We start from the raw sequence: 27115 nt of genomic DNA, 5'->3' as shown, positions 1-27115 counted from the left end.
GGGAAAGTATGGTAGTTTGAAGAAACTAAAAGTTAGTTTAGCCACTGGATCACCCTGTGTCTTTGACCACGTATGCCTGCATGCCTCTGAGGCCCCAGAATATGGCCTTACCAACTTTCTACACAATTATTCTTTGCTCTGCCATCTATAAGCCAAGTAACAGAGATGAAGAAGGTGCTCCCTTTTCCTCAATGTGTATGTTAGTTTGTATATTGTATATTTGTACATGGTTTGTATAATTCAGATGATACCACCCTAATAGCACAAACAATTCAAAAGACTTAAAACATACAACACTGCCAGAAAGTACACCTCAGGATGACAAAAAGCTGGTTTGAAGCTCTAACTGCCTATGGTGTCATGGTGTCTCAATCCTCAACAGAGCCCAAGTTGGTTTCCCTATCAGGGTTCTCAGAATGACCACCTGCAAGGCCTGAACTAAAACCTATGAGATCAACAAAATCCCTTCAGCTTGCTCAAGGAGGCTTTTTTGCATTAGGCCTCTGACAAACTAACTGGGGGGAAAAAAGGCTGTGAGGGCATGGACAGAGCTGTTCACAACAGTAGCTGTAAGGCTCTTAAATACTTGGTTATCCTGGAAGTAAGGTTTTTGGCTGAGGAGGAGAAGGACCTCCTGCCTCAGAGCCATACAGCAGAGCTTGTTGCCCACACAATGAGTAGTCTCCTCTCAGCAGCCCAAACAAAGCTCCCTATCTGGAAGGATGGATCAACATGTCAAGGCCATCAAACTGATGGGGGTGCTGGGAGTCCTGTGTGAGCTGAAGGAACTCTTTATGTCAGACTAAACAGGAGAAGATACTGCTGGCCTGAGTACTAAGGAAATAGGACCGAGAACCTGGTCTTTAAAACATCCCCAAACAAAGATCTCTCATGGATCCTGAAGTATTTTTACGTAAGTAAGCCCCTTCACAAGCATACCCAGTTTCAGGAAGCAATACTTCACCAAGACTAAGTATTCCTAGAAGTGCCAAGGGACAGAACTGGTTGTAGCCTCTGAGGTAGCTGTTGTTCATGGGAACTTCATAGGAACATGTGGTGATGACGACAGGGCTGCAGTCTGCCATCTCCATACCCTAGCATACTGCAGCAGCAAAAGTATTATGATTGAAAAGTGGTTCCAGCTCTTTCACCTCAGACAAGTACTGATGGCCTGCCATGAGAAGTGTCTTTTTGTTTGCTTCTGGTGTTCAGATAGCCTGTCATGTGTATCTGTGCTAGCCTTCCCAGGCACTGTAAAACGTCTTTCTTACTGCTGTGGTGTACTATGTGCAATAAGCAATATACACAAATGTTGTGTCTTCAAAACCTTAGCATCCACTGTCAGTGTTGCTAACACGAATGTTACTAGTTGGGTTTGATAAAGTGTGACTTTGCCACATGTTTTCCAAATGTGTTTCTCAGCACATTTCAGGTGTAGGAGGCTCTGGCTGTATTTTCCACTGGCAGGGAAGCTTCCCGTTGGCGTTTGTACTAACACAGCTGGGTTGGGGAGGTGCCAGTAAGAAATGCTCCATCAAGCTCAGCACAGGCACTAAATGGAACATGGTTTCTTTAATGGTGAAAGAAAAGTTTGCTCCAGTTGTGCCAGATGCTGAGCTACACAGCTGTCAGACCTGTTCCATCTCCTGATGTGACTAAGAAAGGTTAATTGCTCAGACAACCCAGCTGCACAATACAGAAACTGCCATTATACCCAAAAAATGGTCCAGAAAGCTGCCTGGCTACAGGCCACTGTGTTCCAAGACCTAATGCAAAGGTTTTGACCTTAAAAATTTTACTTACGATACACACTTTTATGCCATGCATCACTGGCTGCCAAGGAAATGCTGCATAACCTGTTTTCTCCCATTAGTGAGATGAAACTGGGATGTACTAACCAGGCAAATAGTATATTTGCCAAAGAAAGCTGGACCAAAATGGAAAAAAAAAATACAAAAGAAGAGCAATCAAGTAAGAAGTTACAAAATACAGAGTTGATATTAAAGTTTAAGAAGAGGGATGTTGAAGTGAAGGCAGTTGGACTAGTTTTGTCTCTGGTCAAGTTTCTGTGAACTCTGGAGACAATGAGCAGAGAACCACTGGAATCCAGATTCACAAAACAGAATAAAAACATTCCAGAGTTTCCTTTTTCCTAAATCTCTTATGAGGTATTTTCTAAATTCTGTTTGTTTGACCTGCTAGGGGATTCTTGGCGTACCTTGAGGTTTCAGGGCAAGACTTTTTTCTTGGTATTCAGGGCCTTTCTCCAGCTGTAGAGTTGAAACTTGTGCAGCTGCATTAAACTGCACCACTTAATGTCTGAAATGTGTTTTGAGAACCTGGGGAGGTCCAAGACTGTTGATGAATACAGCTGAAGAGTGATTTGTTCACACCTAAGAAATTGCACACAGTTGTGGTTTGCGGGGACAGCAGAGCACTCACAAATCAATGCTGTCATTGGAACAAGGCCTCTGTGCAAGTCTGTGAAGCCTAAACAAAGGCTTTCTACATTCTGCTTTTTCCCATCTGTGCGTTTTGCATTAGCAAAGATCTAAATATGGCAACATCATCCCTCTTAGCTATCAGCTGGTTCAACAAGTAAGTGCAAGCAGCCCGTGCCAGTATGTAACTAGCAATAGTGTATGGAGATATACATAGGACCAGCATGGAAGAACAACTTTTCCCATCTCTTCATCAAAGCAACTGTTTGATTTCTATCACAGAGCCCACAGCAGTCCATGAGGGATGGGGTTTGCATGTGTGGCTCAGAAGATTTCCCTGAAGTGGCAAGTGACACTATTGGATGTACTTACCAGCAATTCAAGTGATGTGAACAGGGACACGTCTTTGCAAAATTTAACTGCCTAGAAGCATAAGGAGTGAATACTCACACTGACGTCTTCCAGAAAGAGAGCCATCTGCATGATTTCTCCTGTTGCCACCGATCAGTTATTCCCAGAGGAAAATGAGAAATTGAACAACTGGCTTCTTTCAGAAGGAGCAGGCTTTTTTTCTTTAGTCTGCTAGTAGGCACCATCATTTTTTTGTTTTTTCCTGAAAAGAAACTTCTGCAAGTTGATATCTTGTTGAAGCCTCTGCCCACTGAAGCGAAATTTAAGCTTGCTTCTTTGAACACCTTTTTCTTCTTTACCTTGTCCATTTACCTGGAGCTGAATGCTGTTAGAGGATCATCTGACACCATATTATAACTCCTTGTTGCCTCTTGTGTTTTCCAGAGAGTACCAGCAAGATACCAGTATCAACAGAAGTGACAAAAACCTCTTCACGTAAGTTGAATTAACAGAGTCTTTCTGTCTCTTTCTTTTCATTTCTTCTTGAAATTGCTTCTACAGCTCTGAAACACCTCCTTCTTCACAGAGAACAATTCATCTACATCCAGCAGCTCTGTTTTTGCATATCACCTTGCATGCTTGAGCTACTTCAGGGACCAAGAAGTGAATGAAGAAGGCTTAAGCATACTTTTTACTATCCTGGGGCTGTATTGAAGAAGCTAATTTGGCCTATAGCTGTCAGGCTGCAGCAGCCTGAGTGAAGAAGCATTTGTGTTGTTAGGAAAAAAAGCTCTTACCTCCTTCTCCTATAAATCCTAGCAGCTGGTTTTGAGTTTGCTGAGTGTATAGGCATATTGGTGTGTCCTCAGGAAAGTCTGTTGCCTAGACTGCTCTGCTCCTCAGGGCTCTTCATACAATTCCTGACAGCTCTGTAGGGTCCATGAGTGTAGACAGGTAATTCACTGTCAGTAATTTAACCACTTTTGAAGCTGCCTTGGCATACTAGGAGCCTTCTCCAGGTGGTTTCCTTTTAGGCTGATGGAATTTGCTTTCAGCATCCTTCTTGCAGTTACAGATTGCACAGTTCCAGAGTTACTCCTGGAACTGACCCCAGAGAGAAGCTGCTTTCATTATTTAACTGTTAAGAGTTACTTTATATATGGCCACAATACAAGCACTTGTCTCTACTGATGACTTTGGCTGAGACAATTGTAGATAAACACTTATAAGCCCAGCAACCCAAGGATTTACAAGATGCACATACCCTCCTTGGCAAAGAGGCTAGGGTCCTGCTAGCTTTTTTGGGAAAGCTATGTCTGGCAGGGATGGATTTTAGTGTGAAATGACAGTGTTTGTAGGCTAGATCAAGGAAAACAGTGTGATTGCCAGATTTTGCATTTAGCATGCCTGCAGCCTTTCCTTTGATGCATCTGTGTGTGTGGCGACCTACTTCTGAAATCTTGGCATTGCTGCCTGACAGAAGAGAATGTGCCCATATTCTTTCATGTTCTCAGTGGGGCCTGTCACTGGTGCTTCACTGGGAATATATGAGACCACATAGCTAATAGCAAGCGTCCTGTAACCATTGGAACCATTTTTGTTCAAAGAAGGTGACACACTGGTCACTGACTCCACTGGGCTTGCCTTGCCTTCTCCCTTGTGCAGCAAGAATGCAGTCCCTGCACTTTGCTGCCTTCTTTCCCATGAACTAAAGTTCTTGTTCTTGAGCGGTCTCTTTCCCTGCTTATGTCCCTTCAAGTGCCTGCTGTTACAGTACTGTACTCGCCTTCACTGCTATTGTGCCGCTGGAGAGGAGGAAGCTGGGGTGTTCAAAAAGCTGGCTGCATTCCTGATGAATCTCTGCACTGGCAGATTTCATGCCAAGCAACACATCATGGTATTGTTCTCAGAACCGCAAAAAGCAGTATGTTTAGTGGCTGCTTGTTCAGGTCTCCACATGGAGCTCTAAGGAGGTCTTTGATGTGTAGCTGGAGCAGAGACCAGCTTAGTCCCAGTCACAGCCAGGTGCTGTTTTTCTTGCTGTTCTGTCCCCGCTCTGGGTCCAGACCATGTCTTTCTCTAACACTTCATGAGTTTCCTGGTGACCAGTAGTGTCTGAGGTTTTGGGCACTGCTGATTTTTTCCAGTACTTTCAAATGAAAATAATTAATTGGTGTGTTGTTTCTTTACTTGAAGATAGACTGTTGTGAAATGCTGGGGTTCAAATCACCATGATCTAGATAGCTTGAAGTATTGCTAGTTACTTTTTGATGATAAGAGGACTTACAGAGCAGTGTTAGTTTTTAAGAGTGGGGTTTTTCTTCCTAAAACCGGGCTTTGTTAGACAGCAGATTCATCTTTTCTGTGTGACATCACTCTGTTTTCACTACAGAGAATGCAGTATGCCTGACCTGCTCCCTAGAATTCACAGACTGGCTGTTAGCCACCTGTACTTCACACTGCCACATCACATTGCCACCTTTGCAAAGTATTCTCTCTTAAAATTATTCTTTTCAGCTGATAATACTTCTCAAGCCTTCTTTTAAATTCTTTATTCATGCATGACACCATATACGATTTTCTAGATGGTGAAAGCCTATGAAGCCACCCAAACACATGGCTCTTAATTGCTCTGTGGTTCTGATTCTATTGTTCAGGAGGTTCAGACCTAGCTTCAGGCTACCTGCTTCTTCAATAAACTTTTTCAAGTGCTTCCTTTGTGTGATTTCTGCTGAGGTCCATTTCCCTCCACTGTCCTACAAGATTATTTACCATTCTTTTTCTTTTCTTTGTAACCACTTTGGGGCTGGTGCTATGTCCCATTTTGGTCTGGAATGTGTTCTGCTTTCCTTTCCATCTGCAGCTCGCTGCAGAGGTAGTGGCACTCATGGATCCTCATCTCTTTCAAGCCACAGAAATCCTTAACTATAGCTGTGATAGACTGAAATTCCTTACTGTTCAACTGGAGTTATGTGAGAAGAAGATAAGAAGCTAGTGCTTCCTGGGTCAGCATGTGGAGCTTCAAGACGTACTGCTTTCCACTTTCCTCTGATGCTGTCAGAAACAGCTGAAAATTTTACTCTGCCAGTTTTCTCACGGCCTTTCCTCCCAGAACTATGGAGCATTTTTGCTACAATTGATTATTCACAGTGCTCCTAGGACATGCTGAACCAACTTTGAAGTTCTTTGCTTTCTCAAGCTATCTCATTTTTTTCTCTGCTCTGCTGGGTTTGTGACTGAGGGAAAAAAAAAAATCTCTGCTGGGGAAAGATGTTCAGGCTCCTCCAGTACAGTGCTGTAGCTGTGGCTGTATTCTTACAAATTTATTGTTACTTCTGTGTGTTGCAGAACCCATGCTTAGGATACAAGCTTCAACAGAAGGAACAAACACTTCCTCCTGTAAGTATCCACAAGTTGTTTAAATTATTGCTGGCAAGCAGTATTTCTCCCTTCCTAGCTCAGAAAAAAATGTGCATTAAGAGATGAGGAGTGACTGGGTGGGATTTCTGAACTACAGGTGCAATTATTATTTGTTATATATTATTAGAACTCTCAGAGACATGCTCTTTGTATGTTGAGGCTCAAACGCCTTCTTTCAGAAAGGTCAAATGGAAGTTTGGGCAGGGCAAAGGAGGAGGAAACCACACCAGTGTTTCCTACGTGGAATTCCCTTCTCTCTCCTCCCCAGCCAATGTACTGCTTCAAACACCATCTCCTCTGCCTCCAGCAGCCCCTGGCCCTGTGGTAGCTGGAGCACCTTCAGGTCCAGCCATCCCCACCTGGGTGCATTTCCCTTCATCTGCATGCCAGCTGGTGCTTGTTAGAGTTCCTTGCACTCTTTCTTCTGTGCCCCACTACCCTTAGGAAGAAGATGAGGAAGGTGAGGACATTGTTTTGTGTGACTTCTCTCAGCTGGGACAGAGAGCCAGAAATGGTTCTTTCCTAGGAAGGAGAGATTGGCTCTCTGCTTATCTCAGGAGCACACTGGTAGCTGCAGGGGTACCAGTGGGGAAAATTACTCTTTTCTTCCCCAGTGATGATGCTTCCCAGGGAAGCATGCATTACAGCCATTATCCTATACATTTTTACCCTTGAGAACCATTAGGAAGAGACCTCCAGTTCTTTACTAGAACCAAATCTACCATCTATCAGCCTGGTTTTTGAGCAGTCTGGAAGGCCACTTCATGCAGTCAAAGTCAGTGGGGTTGTGGGAGGTAGGGTGTTAATCTTGCCCTAAAGCAGTAAGTGTTGGCAGCTGCTAAGAATAGGATGGCAGGTGAGGTGGACCAATGATCCAATCCACCCTGACAGTTCCAGGGCTGCTATAAAATGTATTTTATAGCAAACTATACATGAAAGCCTTTAACTCATATCTAATAGCTACTGTAGCAGCACCAGGAGGAAAGGTCAAAGCCATATCTCTGGATTTTTCTAGATTTTCTTCTCAGCTACTAGTCTGATAATTTTGAAGCGTGTGTTGAAAGAATTAGAGAAATCTGACTGGTTATTTAAAAAGCTTTCTGCCAGAAAAATTAGAAGATTTGGATTTTGGCCTCCTTTTCCCCTTGATGCCTAGCAGCAGAGGAGGCAGGAATAATTTCTGGAGCAATTTAGAACAGTAAATCCTCTCTGTTCTGTTCTTAGAAGCATTAATTTATACTGGAGTTAGTACCATTCAAGTCACTAAAATAGGTGAAGGAGGATATTGCTGCCTATGCTAGGTAGGAAAAGCAGGAGGGAGCCAATGTTTATTGCTAGCAGATGTGAATGTCTACTCACACTACAGAGTGATGAGGGACTTGACTGTGTACTTATTTTAAAGTTCCTTAGGGATTTTCTTTTCTAAATCTTTGTGGGACATGTCCATTTCACACTTGTCACTGTCAATCTTGTAGTGTCCACAGGAGATAGAATAAACTGTGTCCTTCCACTTCTCAGACAATAGCAGATGTTTAGACAACACGCCAGCACTGTCACTGTTGGCCAGACACTGGGAAATACCTGAAAACAGCAGAATGATTCAGTAGGTTCTCATCCCTAGGGCTTTCACAAGAGAACAGACATGTGTCACACTTTGCTTCTTTTGGAGTTTCAGGGAGAGATATCCAGAGAGGAAGAAGTTTAGAAAAAAATCCCACCTTTGTAAGACCCTCCACAGTTGACATCTGAAAGATCCCTTTTATGTGCACATATTGCTACACTACTCGAAATCAAGTCCGCTTTGAGAGTGTGGACCTCCTTTCTTTAAAAAAAAGGAGAAACCAGCCATTAGGCATTCTGAGTTTCACATAAAGGACTGGTAATCTGCTTGAGGGGTTACTAATCCAAGAGAGAAGGAAGGAAGGAAATTCGTAATTTCATGTTCTGTTTCATAATGTGTGACTTTTTGACACTGATCGCTAATGTTTCCTCTAAGAGTTAGAAATACTTCCCACCCTCTATTCTACCACAGCCCAAGGATTGATTCATATGTATTTATTTTGTACTGTGTAATCACAGAATTAGAATTTGGGGTTGGAAAGGACCTTAAAGATCATCTGGTTCCACCCCCTCTGCCATGGAGAGGGATACCTTCCACCAGAACACATAGCTCCAAGTCCCATCTAGCCTGGCCTGGAGCCCTGCCGGGGATGGGGCATCCACAACCTCCCTGGGAAACCTGTGCCACTGCATCACCACTCTCACAGTAAAGAATTTCTTCCTAGTATCTAATCTAAACCTACTCTCTTCCCATGTCTTATCACTACATTACAACCTCCCTCGCTAGGTTACAGTTTTCATTTTCTTTCACAATGAGGCTTTCTGTGATAGTTTTTTTCCTGCTGAAAGAAATGAACAAATCAACAGCGATTGTGTTGCATTGATAGCCCAGTGTGCTCCCACTACTAAGGACTGCAGAGGCCATTCTTAATCACATTAGAAAATTTGGGGATGGAAGACATTTTTCTACCCCTTGTCTCCCATGACTGCTATACTCTGAAACAAATGCCTTATGACCCTATGACTTTCTTCTTTTCAGAAGCTGGAGTGGAAAAACTAAATCTGAGACTTCATGGTAACATCTTGTTATTAAGGGTTCAGTCAATTCTGTGTTCAAGAGTAGAGAATGAAAATATGGTGGTCTTTTTGCTTTCCTGGGACTTACTCCTTTCCTTAGAAAATTGGTTCCAAAACTTACATTCTTGTTTCTAAGAATATACAAACATACATAGAAAGAAATTCAAAAGCAGTCAGGTTTCCTAGGCTAAAATCATCAACAGTGCACACAGACTTCTGGTGGAGGTATTATGCAGGGACATTTGTATGGTGCAAAAGGGAAAAGGGAATTGATTGGGATGCAGGCTGTTTACAATTACCACAGTTCCTATTGTGCTGTGTGGGAACCACAAACAGCACAGTATGGGAGTACAAGCCAGAAATGGTTCTACACTTAAGCTTGCTGTTTGTATGGACAGCATCAGTCTGGAAACCCATGCTCTGAGAGCTATACTGGATAAAAGCTGAGCATTTATAGCAGTAGGAAATGAGGAAGTTGCACAGAGACAGAGCCTGTGGGAATATGTGTAAAATAGAAGCATTTGCTTAGCTGTGCATTGCAGCATTACCTTCGTACTTGTTTGTGCTGCCTGCTAAGGGCTTCTCCCTAAAATGTCTGTGGAGGCACATCCCCCATCAAACAGCCAGGACATGCCATGTGGTCTACATGTAGTCTACATGTTTCAGATGTGTTTTTTTTACCTGGGGATTCCAGATCAGATTTGTCTGTATGGGCAAGATGGTGAGCTGGCATCATTGTTCCATCCCTTGGAATATATTCTCTGCAGCATGCTTCCTCCTCTATCTAGCAGGTACATGTGATGCCCAGCTGGAGGCAAAAATATGGATAGAGAAGAGGTAGGAGGCTGATCCCCCCCTTGCCTGTGGCTTCTGTTTCAGAGGAACACAGAATGAGTTTATTTAGCTTTTTTCTGGAGAGAAAGACCCATGGCTGGTCGTCTATGCCATAGATGACTGTAAACTTATTTTCCTAAAGACTTTTTTGTTTGCCTCTAAAACCTGCACAGAAATTTTTAAAATAAATATTAATTTAGTAAGAAATGTGCCAGTTTGGATTGCTCATCTTTCCTCTCTGGACTTTTTAACTTACCAGCTCCAGGCCTGGCACAGCAAGGTACTTTCCTAACACTTCATCTTCTTGTCATGCAGTAAGAGATTACAACATGTATATTAAATTATGATCAGATACAGCACATAGAAAGGAAATTTGCAGAGACTTTTTGCCTGTCACCTTTTTTTAAGTACAATATTGAATTGCTTTGATAAAAATGGTCAGTGCTGAGCAATGAAACCTTCTATGGCATGTTCTTAGGGTCATCAGTTTACAGATTTTTTTTTTTTTTAACAGGAGTGTTTTTGCATATGCAAAGCTAGGAGCCTGGCCAATAAATCACCTGTGTTCTAAAATCTTAAAAAGCAAGTTAAGTTTTTGCTAAATTCCACTTTCCTTCATTTCCTAAAGCCAACCCAATTCTTCTCCCTTCAACTGGCAGAAGTGCACTTTCAAAAAAACATTAATTTTCTAAAACTCATACAAACATAAATCAGGGTTTCTGGATTGGTGTGCTTGGGCCCCAAACTATATAGTTTTTATATGGCTTTTTCTTCTGCCTTAAGAATACCCAAACCTGAAACCTGATTTTATTGGTATTTCAAGCAATTTTTTAAAAGGTAATCTTGATTTGTATCAAGTTCTAAGACCATTTAAGTGATCCTGCTATCTGATTTTTGGAGGTTTGTTTAGATCTCTTTATTTTATTTTTTTAATGATGCTTTTGCACATATATCTACCTACCAGCAGGAGCGCAGTCATCTTTGATGTGTGGCAAAAACTTGTAGAATCAAGGAAAGACAGATGGAAAGTTTTCCCTACTGACTGAGGTCCATGTGAATTGCAGTTCCTTTAAGATACAGCATGACTTGATGACAAGGTATCTTGCAGTATAGTGAAATATGGTGTATATATATTTTTTCTGCATGAATTCAATTTACTCTATTTTGGTTGGTTTCATTTTATTCTAAGTTTGACAGATGTTAATTTCTAATATTCCCTCTACAGTGGAGAGACAAAGACTGTAGTGTGACTGACAGTGCTGCCACACAGTGTAAGGATCACAAAAATTTAGGGGATAATGCCTAACCATTGAACACATGTTCAACTTATTTTATCTCTAAAAACCTTTTCTTCTTTGTCATAAAATTTAAATACAGTGGTTGCACCTCAGAAACTTCTGAAATGCAGCTACTTTGGGGTAAAAAAATAGAATTTCTTTTATGAGATAATAAGTAACTGTGTACAGTCAGTTGAGGCACCATGGGAAGAAGAGAATACTGTAACCAATTCATAAAGCTGAAGGAATTCAGATGTGGAAGGCAATTACTTTGGTTGCAGTTATGCTATCACAGCAGGACTCCCAACTCCTGCTCTTGTAAAAAATTAGTCTGACATCTTCAGCTATCAGAATTTAATTCATCTGTGCCATAGATTAACAGGTGGGTTCTCCAGGAAAACCATACACTTCATGCCCTGGTGGGACAGTGGGTCAAAGGAAGACATGATACCACCTTGTGCATTTTACTTTATAATTTCACTGGGTTTATTTCTCTCAATAGTGGTCTCCAGAGAGAACTTTGCTTTGTTCTAAGGACACAGTGAGTGACTAAGGGTCAGATAACTAGTTCTTGTTTAATGTAAAATGAGTTTAAACCCCCTAGTTAGTGAAATCCTAATGAAAGAGCAGTGGTGAAGAAGTGTCAGTCCTTTGTAATAATCTACCACCATGTGCAGTATGTTCGTTTCATTCTTCATAGTGGGCACCAATGACAATGCATTGTCATTCAGTAACTTCAGTACTTTTATGATTTCATCTGTCATGATAAACCCTGTTTCCTGCAGTTATATTTCACAGATAAGGCAAACTCATGGAAATAGATAACATCTCCCAGAGACATGGCTTTCAATCTTTTGTATGACTCCCAGTCAAAAAATGGTGTGACAATAAATACCTTCTCCCAAACTACTTAATCTTGCAGGGTTTTCTGTAGTTATATCCTTAGTGCCTCAGTCTTGCTCTGAAGGAGAGCTTGTGCTATCACTGAGAACCTTAGCTGGGTTAGGCCACTCCACTGGGAAATTTATACATGTCAAACTTCAGAGACAACATCACTAATGTAAAGTCAGTTCTCTTCTGTGCTGGGGTTTCTTTTCTTTGTTACCTTCGAGGAGGTCAGAGAGGTAAAAAGCAATGATGGGTGTAAGCAGTGCTAATGTTGGAAGAAGCTGACGTAACAGGCACAAAGGAGTAAGTGCAACAGTTTGTATGGCTTAAATACAGCTGCCAGAGTGGAAGGGTTTTAAGGACATTTGCTTTAGCTAGCTGTGTTTGTCCATGTAAGAATAAATCTGTAAGGCTGGCACTTGCCTCAGCATTTGCATATTATGAGGCAATTGTGTTTTATGTATAAAAATACTTACATAGATAGGTTTATAAAGTATATACATGTAAGTGTAAAGGCAATGGTTTGTGTCTGCTTATTTCAAGATGTGCTTTCCTGGGGTCATGAACTGCACTATAATAGGGGTATCAAATATGTGGCAGTCTGCTCTGATGGAATACAAGTCACAAAATCTACTTCACAGATTTCTGTTGTTCGTAGTATTTCTCAAGCAATTTCCCAAGCCCACATCACATTGTCTTCAATGTTTTGACGATCCTCTCTTCTCCAAAATCCAAACTCCAGAATCTCCTCCCATCTTTCATCAAAAGTATTTTTAAGGACTGTGTGTAGCCTTAGTGATGGAGTGGGGGAGCCCCTCACACCAAGGTAGCTGTCCAAAAGTCACACTGTCAGTAGATGCCTCAGCTGGAGAGTGTGGGTTCCACTGCTAGCTTTCCTCAGGAACCCTCAGTATGTCTGGACTTTTGTTCCAGAGACCCTGCAAATCATATGGGAATTTGTCTTCAATAGTCTCTTAGTAAGGGCTGGTTTCTCTGAGTTTCTTCCCACAAGGTCAAATAATTTGCAAATTCTTTCCCAAGAGAGCATTAGTTTGTGTCTTTCTGACTTCTTCTTCATACTTTGCTGGAATGACACATGGTATTTGCCCACCTGAGAGCAAAATAAGCATCTTTCTGATCTGCCAGCAAAGCCTATGCTACACTGGAGGACACAAGCTTGTAGCACAGGGATGTGTTGGTGTTTTGATTGTGGTTGTTTGGTCTTCTGAGGAAGTCCCTGGTACTGTCACTGTGACAAAAACAGGTGCTCAAGAACTCCTGTTCCTCTTGGCTATACTCTTTCTGGGTAGCAACTGTGAGCACAATCTGTGGTATTGGATTAGTCTTCTCAAAATCTTCGCTTTATTGAGGCATCAGGGTAGTTTTTACTAAGTAAAGGTACACGACAGTCAGTCATGCCAGTAGGACAGGGATCTGTGAACAAAATGGAATATGTAACCTTGACAGAAACATGCATCTCTTTCATGTCATTATCCATGCTGAAATCAAGACTGTCAGTGTTTTGTAGGAAGGCATAAGGGAGACAAAGAGCTCAGAACAAGTATGAACAATGGGTATTCTCAACCAACAAAAATTATGAGCATGTGCATGGGTACAGGATAATATTTATATTTAATACAATAGGGAATTCCCTACTTACCCCTGCAGTCCAGCTATGTTGTTCATCTCCTTATCTTCCATCTATTGCCCCCAAAGAGTTTACTCTGAGGCACTCTCTTGCACCCCAGGAAAGACTAGCAATGCAAGTTCCTTTGTGCTCTTCAGGAGACCCTTCTGTCCTCAGAAAGACACGATAACAGCTTACTTTCTTGTTTTTAAAGGTGGAGTTTCTCTTGTTTCAGGTTTAGAGGGAAAGGTCTAACAGATGTAAAAATCCCAAAGGGAATTTAAGTTACCAAATTTGAGTTACTCTATCAAGCACAGAGCAGGGTGCATTCTTAGATGGTGTGTTATTGGCTTTCTAGTCCACATTCTTCCACGGGGGCTGTCAGGCTGCCTCAGCTGTAAACACACACCCTGTGGAATAGCAGGGCACTGGTCATGGAGAGTTGTTTCAAGTTCATGGACTGGCAGTGGATGTCTGTCATGAAGCAGAAACAAATTTAATGAAATACAAGGAGTTAAGAGCCTGGATACATCACTTTGTTTTCATGATGAGCTTCAGATTTAGGCATTTCTAGTCAACCACAGAGGCAGATGGTAATGTCTAGGGAGAGAGAACAAAGAATAACACAGTGGTAGATAAAAGATGAGCAGAAAAGTAAGCTGTTACTTTTCAGAATAAGTTGTAAAGTGTATGTCTTTCAGTGTTTCCATTTACTTAAGAAAAACCCCTTGATAAATCACTATTTACTTAAAAAAATGTAAGCTGCCTCACAGAGATAGTATTTCAAAAGCTATAGTCAGAGTACTGAACACATAAATGTGAACTTTCCATAGATGCATGGCTTTGAAAAGCCATCACTGTGTCCCCTCATTAGCTTCTCCACAAACATAGTGGCACTCTATGGCTGAGACTCAATTTAGACTACAGCAGTTTCTATCAGGTAAATTAAAAGCAATTCTCTTCTTTCACATTCCTATCTAGCAGTATTGTAATAGTGCAGTGGGAGCCAAGCTAAACCCTCGGGAAGAAATTATTATCCTATCCTTCATGTCCACATCTCTTCTAAATTGCCTTTTGGTAACCTCTTCTAATTGGATGCAAAATGGGAAGGTTGTATCTCCTGTGACTTTCATTATCAAAATGTTCCCGGAGGTTCTTAATGGTTTCTGCTGTTCTTGACATTCTCCCCCTGTACAGCAAAGAGAAGGAATTGCTGTAGTCATTGCAGCAATTAAAGAGCAGCCTTTTACAGTGTGATCTTCCTTCTAGGTTTGCATCTTCCTAAATATTTAGCAGTAGCCAGCTAGTCAGTAACTTTGAGTTGCTTCCACCACAGCTGGCAAGTATCAGAAAACACCCACTCTGAGTTTTTTTTAAATGAAAGCTGTGCCCTAGAGCAACTGTCCTTTGAATCTTGTCTGATGGATATCAGTATTTTCTTTCAGTGTCTATGGATGTATATAAAGGCTCTTGTATTTCCTCATACGATTTTATTTTCCTGGCTGCCCACTCTTCATTCTACTCACTTCAGCTCCATTATGTATACACAGAGCTCATAGGCCTTACTGGTAGTTTATATTAATGACAGCATCCAGTTGTCTGCGATCTCTCAGTAAAGTAATTCCAAGTTTTTCCTTCTACAGGCATCTGCTTTTTAGAAAAGAGGAAACTTTTTCTTAGCCTTCCAATTTCAAAACTTTATCAATTCTGCATGGGGCATTTCTAATTTATGATGATCATAAAGGCTAACCTAGGGTGCTGTGTGGAGTGAGGCTGAGGAGCGAGATGGAGCAGTGTTTGCCCATTTCATCATTAACATGCCTTCTTGTGTCATTTCGGGCCATGCCGGCTGCTGATTTGCAAGACACCTGAGCACAATGTGAAGGACTAAAGGCACTGAGACCTTTACCCAGGCAGTATGGATGCCACCAGGCCAGCCCAGGTCCCTTCATTCTGAGCAGTTTTCCTATATCATCCCAACAGGCATTGCAACCCCCAAAGACTCATAGGTGTCTTTAACTATGCCAGAGGGAATTAATCATAAAGCTACAGTAATGCTATATGTATTATATATAATGCAACAGGCATTACACCCCAGCCCTCCCAACTTTAGCAGCCATGGTCACTGCTCTTGAACAGAGATGTGAGATAACACATACTGCACTTACAGTCCAAGCCAACAGAGGAGACAACTGTTTTCCCAACCCTGAGCATCTGGCTCTTTTATTTGTCCATTTGTTTCTGTTTCATTTATTCAACTCAGAAAAGCTCCTTTCTTTTCTGCTCCAGAGCTTTAAATGTTCAGAATTGAATTGAATTGAATACTTCCTTGAATAAGGAGGGATTTGACTGGACACAGCTCTGCAGCCTAGAGTTTTACCAATACCATGTGCCGTTGAGGTTATCTAAAGGTTACCATTTATACATGGGTGCTAATAGACCTTCAGAATTTAATACAGTGATTATTTTTCTGAGGTTTATAAAGTGGAATCTGACCTCTGTTACTGATATCTTTCTGGTAATATTCACAATGATCCAAAACATGACTCTTAATAACACAGTCAGGTATCTGACAGGTATTTAGATGAGCTTTCCAAAATGTCAGCATATTTGATGAGAAGTATTACTGGAATTGTTGGTTTCTAAAAGAAGAGGATAAGCCACGCTCCAGGGAAGAAATACTAGGGTGTTTTTTCAATAATATATATTTTGCAGGCAGATACCCAGCTGTGAAAGCTGCAGCTACCTGCATTATAGAAAGCTACTCATTTGATCTACTGGTGCCAGTTGTGGCACAAACTGCCAGTGGCAGAAAGCTTTTTCTAATCTTTTCAAATTAGAAGTGAGGTAACCACATATGATGCTTTTATTTGTTTGAAATGTCTATGCTTTTATATATAGTAACTGAGAATGTTCTTTCGGTTGTACCTAAAATTCTGTTGTTAGCTTTCAAATACTGACGTCCAGTGGCATAGGGCATTTGTTCAACAGTTTAGTTATTGTTCTGAGAGAACAGTAGCTTCAAATTTCTGGTGCTTTCCCCTGATTAAATGCCACCCCACACACCTCACACCTCCCCCCACCACCCCACCGCCTTTTTCCATTCTAAGAAAGTCCAAAACTTGCACTGATTGTTTTGAATTCTTTAATATTTTATGTTATTAAAACAATACAAATATGGAGTGATTCCACAGGGCACATGATGAAATAGGATTGGAGCCTAATCTTGCACTGCACTTTTTATATTGTTAGTATGACTTTTATTATTTTATTATTTCCCTGGATTGGCTCTTTCCTTCCATTTCCCACTGGGGAAATATTTGGCTTAAAACAAGCTGGAGGCTATGCATAGTTCTTGAATATTTTAATGATCTACACAAAACCCATTAGCTGACACAGTAGCAACTAATACTTGACAGACAGTAAGATAACAGTTGTCTCAAAGACTGTGAGAGGCCAGAAGAATCTTAAACACTAGTCTTGCAGGAAGGACGAAGAGTTGCCTTGAGCAGTGATGCAGCTCATTCAAATGCATGTCGATCTGTCTTGATGAAGAGCTGGTGCTTCAGATCCCTGGTGTAATGAGCTCTGAAACAGGTGCTGCTCTTGGCTACTAGGCAAGCTGCATCTGCAGAGTACATCCTTGTAACTCGTTTAAATATTTCTCACTTTGGAGGGAGTGGGTTAAGACAGATCCAGGGAAAGAATGCTGTGAACATAGATTTTGTGTCTTTTTTGGTGGACTTGTAGTCATGTCTGTGTAGCTGTGATCACTGAGAGTGGTGGATCAAATCCCAGCCATCATGGGAGGTAACACAAGTCTGAAATCCTCTCCATGTGTGATCTCTATTTGGTCCATGCACTGGTGAAATTTCTTCCTGGAGTCAGGCAAGAGGAAACAAGACCTGGGTTAGGGACTGTTTACCTTAACCTGTCCAATTGCATGTTTCTATCAGATGGAGAGGATTCTCAGTGTCCTACCCACAGTGTTTGCATCCTGCATCAAGTATGTAAGTGACCTCTCATGCTGGGAGCAACACCATGACTGAATTACACTTCCAAGGTCAAGACTAAATGTCAGCACCCTACTAATTCTTCCAGCCAAATAGACACCTGGAGAGTTACTGTTGTACTTACTGCTTGAGTTATACATAGAAAATCTGCAGTAGAACTCTAGATAATTGGAAGTGGATTGCATTTGCAATTATATGTTCATATGCATACATCAGAAACCTAATATTCACCCCAGCAAGAGAACACAGTTATATGTAGGCTGAGCAAATGGAGCTTTTCAATTTAAGTATGCAAATGAATTTCATACACACATGGACACTATTAGCAGATGGTCAGTAAGGAAGGCTGTGTACAGGGGAGGGAGTCTTTCCTTTTAATTTGATAAGAATCTGTTCCTATGGATGCTGTTTCATCCTGAGGAATAGCTTTTATTATCTGTAAATATCTTGTAAATTACGAGACTGCCATTCACAACAATCCAAGAGCTTCATATACAAAGTAGCGGATGAAGAATTTTCTCTGGGTGGAGAAAAAAAAAATCAGAAGGAGAGAGTCAAATATTTTTCCTGTCATCAAATTTTCAGAACACAATGTGGCACAAGTGACTCTAGTAGAAACACATTAGCCAGAGCTGATGATTCACGCATGATTGCTGGAAATTTTTAGATTCTTTCAGGAAGAAAAGAATTCTTTAAAAAGACCTTTAAGAATAAATGGGCATTAGCTTACTCTGAAATGGGAGGTAGGTAGAGAATTGGTTATCTGTTCTTTACACCTGCTGCTCTAGAGTTCATCTGCTGTATCCTAGTATTGAAGGGGTGGTAGATCACAGGAGAAGACAGTATAAGCAGAAAGGAGAGGAAAGCGTGGTAGTATGAGCTGGCATTTGTGCTTAGCCTCCATTTCAGTCAGATCTCATCGCTCACTTCTTAGACACTGCCATATTCTTGGCATCTCCCCTTTTATTATCTCAAGAAATTGTCAGTGTGACAAAGTACATTACAGCTTTTCTGAGAAATACTGACTAATAAGGGTCCTGTGAGTTTTTAAAGAGCTCTGCATGATTTTCTGCTCTTTGAGGACTCTTTCGTCTCAGTCCTAGTCAGGATCATGTCTTGACCCTCAGTAGCTCTGCAGAAAATAGTTGTTTCAAATAATTCTGAGCACAATCTCTGTGCACAGTGCCAACTGCCAAAACTGATATATATTGAACAAAAGTCCTAGCTGTCAGCCAGTCAAACGGACAACATGTGAAGCAGTCATAGTGCTCTACTTCCTCTACCTGACCACAGAAAGAATGGGTAGCTGACCTGTTCTGGAAAGCAGCATTTGACACTGGGCAGAATTTCTGCCACCAGCCCATGCTCACAGATGGTGGGGAAGCAGAACAGCCAGAGACATACATCAGCAGGCAGGCTGGCCAGCACCAGTGCCCACCAAGCCCTGTGTTCTTGTCTCACGCACAGGTAGCAACTAGTGCCTCAAGGACTTGGGGAAAGACACAACAAAAAGATGACTCCTCTGCTAAATGGATTTTCTCCTACACTGTGACCATGAGAGGGAACTCAACCTTTCTGACTCCTGTTTTTCTCTAGTTAGATTTATGAGGAGTCTTGTCTCTTCTGTAATCTTGTTTGTATTACTTTATGTAACCTTGTTTGGTCTCTCCAATTTATATGTCAGTACTTTACTGATTACTGTCCACTATTTGTGGGCGAGGCCAAAAAGGGAGAGATAGGTACAAAAACTGTCCTTGTGGAAAACTGTGGACTTCTTTCATTACCTAGAAAATAAGTAATCATCCTTGCCCTCCTGTGCTTAACTCTTCACATATATGCTACAACATGAGGTTTACTAGCCTGGGCATAAGAAGCATTTGGTTTTGTTAGTGCAGGAATGTTCCTATTTTCTATGCAACTATCCAATATTTTCTCAAAATTTCCCTAAGAGCTCTACTTGAATGGGGCCAAAGCAAATAAGTGCTTCTCAGTGGGAGATTTTTTTTTTTCTTTTCTATATTCACCTGGGAAAAAGAAATGTGTCTATTCCCCATACAGGAAAATCTGATTGCAGAGGACTGTAAAATCACCTGACAAGCTGCAGAAGCATAATTTGGCCTGTTCCTCACAGTCCGCAAAGGCTCTTCTCTTAGCTCAAGAGATGGAAGGGCATGCCCTGACTGTGTGAAGGCACTCCCTTCACTACTCTGGTGATGTAAGATCATAAACTGGGAAGCTTTGGGGGTCTCATTTTGCAGTCCATGGGAAGTGCTGAGAAATATCCCTGTATCAGTCTTTTCAAGGCTTCTAACTGATCTTAAGACTGGCCACAGCTTGACCTGATCACGGTTTATTTGTCCCGGAGCAGATACAATTAGTATGTATCACCCACAATTAATATGTGGGTGAATATACAAGGAAAACAATGTCTTCAGCAGGGCATTAGCACAAGGCTTCTGTCACTGACACTCGCCTTTGCCCTGTCATTTCACCCACTGTGATTATAAATTCATCAAATACATCTGGAGAATTTGCATGCTTAGCCTGCCTTGGAAAGAGGGGATTGTCTAGCTGTGAAAGGAGATTATGCAGCAATTTCCTCCTCAGCACAGCAAGACAATGAATCTGACTCTTCATTATAGAGGAAGGATGAGTAAGAATGTTTGCATTTCCTGTGCAGCAAGAGCAACATGAGCCGTGCTCCAGATTCCTTTGGGAATTTCCATGATCATCTCAATTTCAGACACAATGCATAATGTTACTGTGAGAAAAGATAGATGTTTAAATAGGATTGTTTGTGGGGAAGGGGAAAGGGATTGATTCACTAAACAATGTGTTTGATCTCTGCTAGAAAGACAGCTCTATGAAAGAAGACAGGCTCAAAATTAGTTACTTGAGTTTTAAAACTCATGCATTAATTACTGACAGCAGCAATGTACTTCTCAGATGGCCCTAGCTTTTACTAAATATTCACACACTCTCTCACCACTTATGAAAATATTTCCCTCCACTTACAAAAATATTTTGCTGTGTTTTCATTATGTGAAAGACTGTAAAGAAGTCTTGCAGTTACTTGCATGCTTGCTAAATGAATGGAAAGAGGTCCCACAAAGCATCTGCCTCTTTCTCCTGCATTCTCACGCTCGTGCTCAGGGTAAACACAACTGGTGCTGCTGGTCAGGCATCAAACAGTCTTTCTTTCCTGGAGTCTTTAACAGATTCGCAATCCTGCTTAGACTTTTTCTAACTTGAGGGACATCGTACATCTGTAAGTGCAAATGTGTATCACAGGGACAACACCCACAAGGACATATTCTTCTGCTCAAGAAAGACTGTCTAGCAATTGGATGTTAACAAGACACTGGTCAGAGGAAAAATTTCCTGAGCAGCCTTAAGCACATGCCTTAGGACTAGTATGGGTTTCAGGCTGGGAATCCCAGATCAACAGTTGGCTCCTGAGGACCAACCCATGAATTCTCAAATGCATGTGCAGAAACACCAATGGATGCCCAGAAAGACTTTGGATGTCTGAAAACTAAAATTATTTCTTACGAGAATTAGTCCAAATGATTGCCTAAAGTTATTCCATGATCATGTGCTGAGTGGGAAGCCAGGCATGTAGCCAGCACATTGAAGATGACTAAAATGGAGCATGGGAAGTTGTCTCCATGTCCATCCATCTCCTAGATTCTGCCTTCGAGGAACTTCCTCAAAGTTCTAAGGAGGGAGAAAAGAAAAGAAAAAGAAAAGAAAAAATAATAATAATAAAAAAAAAGCATTAAACTATGATCATCTAAGATCATCTAAATGCACCTACTGTTTTTCTGTGACAGAGTGCACCATGTCTCTTCTCTGTTCATGAAGTCTTCAAAAAAGCTCCAGTGACATTCACCTCCCTGATGTAAAAAGTATCATTTCCTGCAAAGTCGGAGACTTCCTTCAGCAAAAGGAACATGGAAGTTCTTCCTAAAACAGCCTATAATACCAGTGTTGAAAGTATGCTCTCAGGAAAGAAAGAAGACTCCCAAGGGAGAGAAAAGAGTAGCCATGATAGGTTATTTTATAATAAAATCAAAAGCTTCTATTAACACCTTTGGTGAAGTCTATGATGACAAAAAGGATCTGAGCAGGATCCTGATTCATCCAGAACCCTGTAGGGTAAGGAATGGAGGAGAGACACATAGAGATGCAGGTGTGAGAAGGCAAATGAAGATGCCCAAGGCCACGAGGTCGGATCTGACTGTTTACCAGGTTATGTCCATTTTAAGTGCCTGAGTACATTTTTTTTTTTTTTTTAACTGGCTTCCTATTTTTTTTTTCCTCCCTCATAAAGGAAATGCAGTGACTGCACATGCCTTATTAAAAGATTGCTTGTTTGGCTGGTGGCCATAGAAGAATAATTATTCTTATTGCTCAATAAATCAAGTTACTGTCATTTTAAACACTCTAGCTGAATTCCTTATGAGCACATGAAAGAGTTAATTCTACCACTGTCATGCTACCACAGCATTAAAATATCTGAAAATTTTGAGAACATAAATTGTATGCTCTCTTGTAGCATAAATTTGGAGCCTAAGCAAAATCCTTATAAAATTATGCCATTCTGTAAAAGTCTTACTCTTACTTGCAAAATATACAACTATGGACTAGTAAAGTGCAAATAAAATACATGCAGGGAAGCAGCCTTTTGAACTTGTAGGTATTTCAAATGCCTTTCAAAAATTTCAAATAAACTGCTTAAAATGTTAAATATTTTTTCATTTCAGTTAACACAGCTTTTCTTATGTATAATAATAATCAGGCTATCCTGGACTGGAGGGAATGTTGATTTAATCTGAAGTGGTGGGCTCCTTCTCTGGAAGGTTTTTTTTGTTACTTTAGCAATTGAAAGCCTTTCTTTCCTAATACGATTAGCCCAAATAATTACCAAAGGATTTCTCTGTCATCTAAGCACTGTTCCCCACTGTGGTATTAAAAAGCCTGTCTTCAGTACAGAAATAGTCAATGGCCATGGGTAGCTGAAAAGGTCATAGGTAACTATGCTGCCATTCCATCCAGAGGAAGTCTTCTACAAAGGCAAGACTGCAGTGGTTTTTTACCCCAATCTCCATTATGCCCAGCTGTTCCCATTGCGGGAAGAGTAAACATTTGGCAAGAAGCCACTAGGGAGGTTCTGACAGATAGTAGGATGAAGTGAGGGACCACAGCCCAAATGGTAGGTGTCATCACAATCCTTTGCAGTGCTTGTTCAGTAACTTGCAAGTGATCTGGGATAACAAATAGCACACATTGCATGTGTGCCATATTTGATGCTAGCCAGCCCTTTGGCTCTGAATGCAGACCGGGTCCTCCCCTCTGATCTACTGGGAAGGGAGTCTACTTGAGGTTTTTTGGCAGATCTCTGAACTTTGTAAGATACATCAGCAGTTTGTGGGAGAAGCTTATGGCTCTTCAGCTTTAGGACAGCTCCTTGCTGATTTTTACACTTTCTACATTTTAGGCACTTTATCAAGAGCAGTTACAAATTTTGTATGAAGAAAGGAACCCCTTGAGGAAGGGAAAAAAGAAATTGTGACTCAGGTTGAAACTGCACAAAGGCATTCTGCTGGGGAAGTAGGTCTGAATTAGTGTCTGTGACTCTAATACGTGTATCTAATCTGTAACTTTATTACTTGTTCAAGTCATGCAGTATGTTTCTGCTGTTCTAAACCTTCATTTCAGGAGTTCTGGCTCTGTATCCATATTCTGTGCAGCATAATATGTTGTAGAGAGTAACAGAAAATTGAATCTGAAAGGCATTATTCAACATTAATGTACCAGTTTGACAGATACGTGTTTGTAATCATAGGTCACTGTTTAGTGTGACAGGAAATGAGCACTTCCGGCCTGACCTGTCTGATATTCCTTGAAATCACAGGATGTATATGCATACTTTTACCAGCTCACTGTGAACACTCTTGTTTTGGTAGGAAAAAGGCATGGTAAAGGTCTTTATTTAGGGTGCTTCTTCTCATGGGGTACTATCTGTATCTGTTTCCTCTCTGCCTGGCCTCTGGAGACTTCCAGCTTGTCTAATTGGTTTTGAACATAATCACACTCATGGATCAAAGAAAATACACAACTTTATTGTTGCAACTTGATTGTTCCTGGAATAATTCTTACATGTTGTCCATTGTTGCTCAGCTCGATGGTAGATTCAGATGCATCATTCCTTCCAGCTTCTGTGCTTTTCCAAATAGCTGGTATTATTTAGCTTTTTCAGTTGGAACTCATGGAAACTGTCTCATTATCCAATGCATGGGTAAGCTGACTGTTGCCAGTAGCTACAACTTACCTCTACACTGGTAAGCAGTAAACCTGAACTTTCTGTCTGCTGCAGCCACATTAATAATGCATAATGTTTCCTGTAATTACATACATGCACAGAGATTACTTTTGTTTTGTTGGTTTTTTTTTTATTTGTTTGTTGAATTTACTTTTTTTTTTGTTAGAGGAGGAAAGAAGATGGGAGGTGGGGGGTAGAAGGTGGTGGAAATATATACAAGTAATTATTAATGTTGATGAGACCCCAGGTGCATAGGTTTTTAATTAGCCCACGTCTAAGCCTAATAGTCACTGTTAGGGTAATACTAGCACTTCTTAAGCAGGCTAGTTTAGAAAGGGAAGTGTATTGTCTGCTCACACCTGCACTGTGTAGTGTTACTAGCACATACTCAGCAATGTGGGCCAAAATGTTATCTTTTTTTTTTTTTTCAGTTCACTTGGTTAAATTTTAGTCTTATTGTATTCTTCAAGGCAATCTCAAGGACTGAACTCTATGCAGCTGCAGAGGGCTGCTTTCCTGACAAAACCATGAACTGATGCCTGACGAAGGAAAGGAATGCAATATACCAAACTTCACCTATCTTTCAAATGTTAGTAACAAGGCCTCCAGAGAATCATTTCAAATTGATGAGTGGAGCAGGAGCATGATCTCTACTCTTCAGAGCAAAAGGAGTTCAAAATTCAAGACCCCCTGCCTTTTTCTTCCTTAACTGAACTGAAGGCTTCTGGAATAAGTAGAAGTGTTTTGCCCATGAATGGATGTCAGCCTGGCCCATCCTTGGGAGCCTGGTCTTTGCCCTGTGGAGCTGGTGCCTTTAGAATGGAATCTATTTTGGTCGCATCCTTGTTTTCTCCTCTAGATTGTGCAAAGTTGTTAAAATGTCGTTCTTTTGCTGGAAAACCTGAAGGAAGGACAAAGGATATAGTGTGAAATTAGAAACACTGAGAGGTTTTTCTGCCCTTTGGCAGCTTTTAATTTAATTGGAGTTAAGCAACAGTTAAGCAGTATGCAGAGTTTAAGCAAGAGCAAAACATCTCTCAAGTGAAAGCATGTATTAGATCCTCAGTATTGCCATAGCTGAGCAGGCTGAAATCTTGCTCACACTGGCAGGATATTTGACCTTTGCAGAAGCAAATTTCTGAAGGAATGGGAGAGTTTTATAAGGTCTGACTTCAAACTGTAGCCCTAATCAGAAAGGGATTTAGGGAAGCTGTTCATCTCATCTGTGTGCATACAGGCAAAAGACACAAAGTCCCTTTTTCCTTTCCCTTTTTCTTGCAGCACTGTAGGCTTCCCTTCTCCACAGCCACCATTTCTACCACAGGCATAGTGTACACCTACAGTGGTGTACATGAGGACAGCTCTATTTTATTTGTCTTTCTCTCTGGATGCTAATTTGGTAGAGTTTGGCTGCAAACACAGAATACAGGGTGACCTTAGCCCTGCCTCTCTGGACCACCCACTAAAATAATCTTTCAGAGTAAATTCATTTATACCTCAGACACCCTCAAGAAGAAGGAAAAAGACAGGCTGTCCTCTCCATCCTGTTTTTGTAGTCTCACTACCATTCTGCAGCCTCTGCAGTGAAACACAGGCACACATAATGCAACCCCAGTGGACATGACCTGCAGTGTGAATGCAGGAAATGCTGCAGGAATAATGAATCCTTTAAATGAAATTATAGTTATAAGCTCATTCTGATACATACATATACATATATCAGCTCTATCAACTGCCTCTGATGCTTCATTTCTAGGTTGTCCAATGTCTTGCAGAAGGGGATGTTTCCAAAGCTGCATTACAGGATTTGTATCATCCAGTAGCCCATATTGCCCAGTGCTGTTGTATGTCCATGTGTTAAATACGAACAAGCTGTAATAAATCCGTAAGGGTCTGCTCAGTGTCTGGAGCAGCACAGAGTCTGCTCTGTAGCCTTGAACTGCATCAGGCAAATTAACATTTCTTTAAGTTTTCAGAGTTTCTTCTTTGCCATTTTCCTCTCTTGCTCTTAACAAGACCCAGCCTGATGCACAAACATTGAAGTCCTGTGTGTAAGAAAAGTTAACTACCTTAAATCAATTGATTTCTGGAAAATTAGAGTTTTGCTTTTCTGCTAGACCATACAGAGCACAAAAAAAGAGCCTGGATGCAGAAGTGATAAAAATGTGACGTGATAGGCTTTGCATTTAAAACACAGCTATGTAATAAAAGCATATTTGATTAGACTACTCAAAACTCATTGCTAAACATAAAATCTCCTTTGTCATTCTTATTTGAATTCCTCTTAATTTGCTGGTAACTGACAGTTTTCCAGCCAATGCAAAGGAGTGATTAATGCCTTCTATGGCCTTCTGAATGCACTAAGAAAGAATATTAAACATTAAATATTAAATGGTACTAGGTACTAAGATTCTGAGGCATGATGAAAGCTGTTGCTTTTGTTATTGCTGAGTTTTTGCACTTAAAAATATTGTGTTGCTTATCTGTTATCGCTGCTTATCACTGTTTATAACAGTGGACATCTCAATTCTGCTAACTTGTGCATAATCAGGCAACATGTAGACATGACCAGAACTGAACCTAACATGTGTAATTGAATTAATATTTCAATTTAAGATAAGGTGGATTCATTTCATTATTTAGAGGTATCTATAGAAAGTTGCTAAGCAAACCAGCTCTTGAGGTAAAATCATAATATTTTCTGCAAGCATAATTCTGAAATTTCTAAATTCTTAAAGTATAACTGTACTGTAAGATGTACTTTAAAAGTCCAAGCCACAAATATCATTAATACATGTTCATCTAATGATACAGAAATTCCTCCATGCAGTAGGCTGGCTCCATGCCTTTGACTTCTTTCTTTTTACTTTTCTAGTAGAAAAGCTATTAAATACATATGTTGTAAAAAGTTATTCAATGAAAAACTCCACGTGTGGTTAGAATATTAAGAAGTGAAGTAAAGTATGGTGCCTTAAGATTTAAACTGCAGGTGTTGAGAATACTTGCAGGTACAGAGATAATTCTATTTATACAAAAAAAAAAAAAAACCAAACCCAAAGGTGCAGTAAGTAGCATCGAGATTTCAGAGTGATGTGTATCCTGTTGGGATCTGCTAAGGGCCTCTGCCCAGATTATTAAATTAAGCCCAGACTCAGGAAGAGCTTTGGGTCATAGATTGGCTGTGCAAAGTCTTTTGTGAGAAGATGAGATCAAGGGACTTCAGGCCTCTGGAGCATGATCCTATTCTCTTTCTTCCAGCCTAGATATATAGATATAGATACAGATATAGATATTGATATAGC

General features: G+C 40.8%; 1 protein-coding gene across 5 annotated transcripts in view; it reads left to right on the top strand.

Moving 5' to 3' along the window:
* The window catches only part of NRG1 (neuregulin 1), a 287293-nt gene that overhangs the window by 152627 nt on the left and 107551 nt on the right, over window positions 1-27115 (top strand). For 4 of the 5 annotated variants that reach the window (XM_088054496.1, XM_088054494.1, XM_088054493.1 and 1 more), the window contains exons 4-5: window positions 3237-3287; window positions 6141-6191. The exons of the other annotated variant lie outside the window; for it this stretch is intronic. In XM_088054496.1, the coding sequence (XP_087910622.1) occupies window positions 3237-3287; window positions 6141-6191 (102 nt within the window). The remainder of the gene's footprint in view (window positions 1-3236; window positions 3288-6140; window positions 6192-27115) is intronic. 5 annotated transcript variants of the gene reach the window in all.

This window comes from Pseudopodoces humilis, chromosome 4 (assembly GCF_049639895.1).
Source record: "Pseudopodoces humilis isolate 2021_Gansu_Grassland_sample_001 chromosome 4, ASM4963989v1, whole genome shotgun sequence".
NCBI lineage: Eukaryota > Metazoa > Chordata > Aves > Passeriformes > Paridae > Pseudopodoces > Pseudopodoces humilis.
The sequence above is the reverse complement of the archived record's forward strand: the minus strand, read 5'-3'. Positions and strand labels throughout refer to the sequence as shown.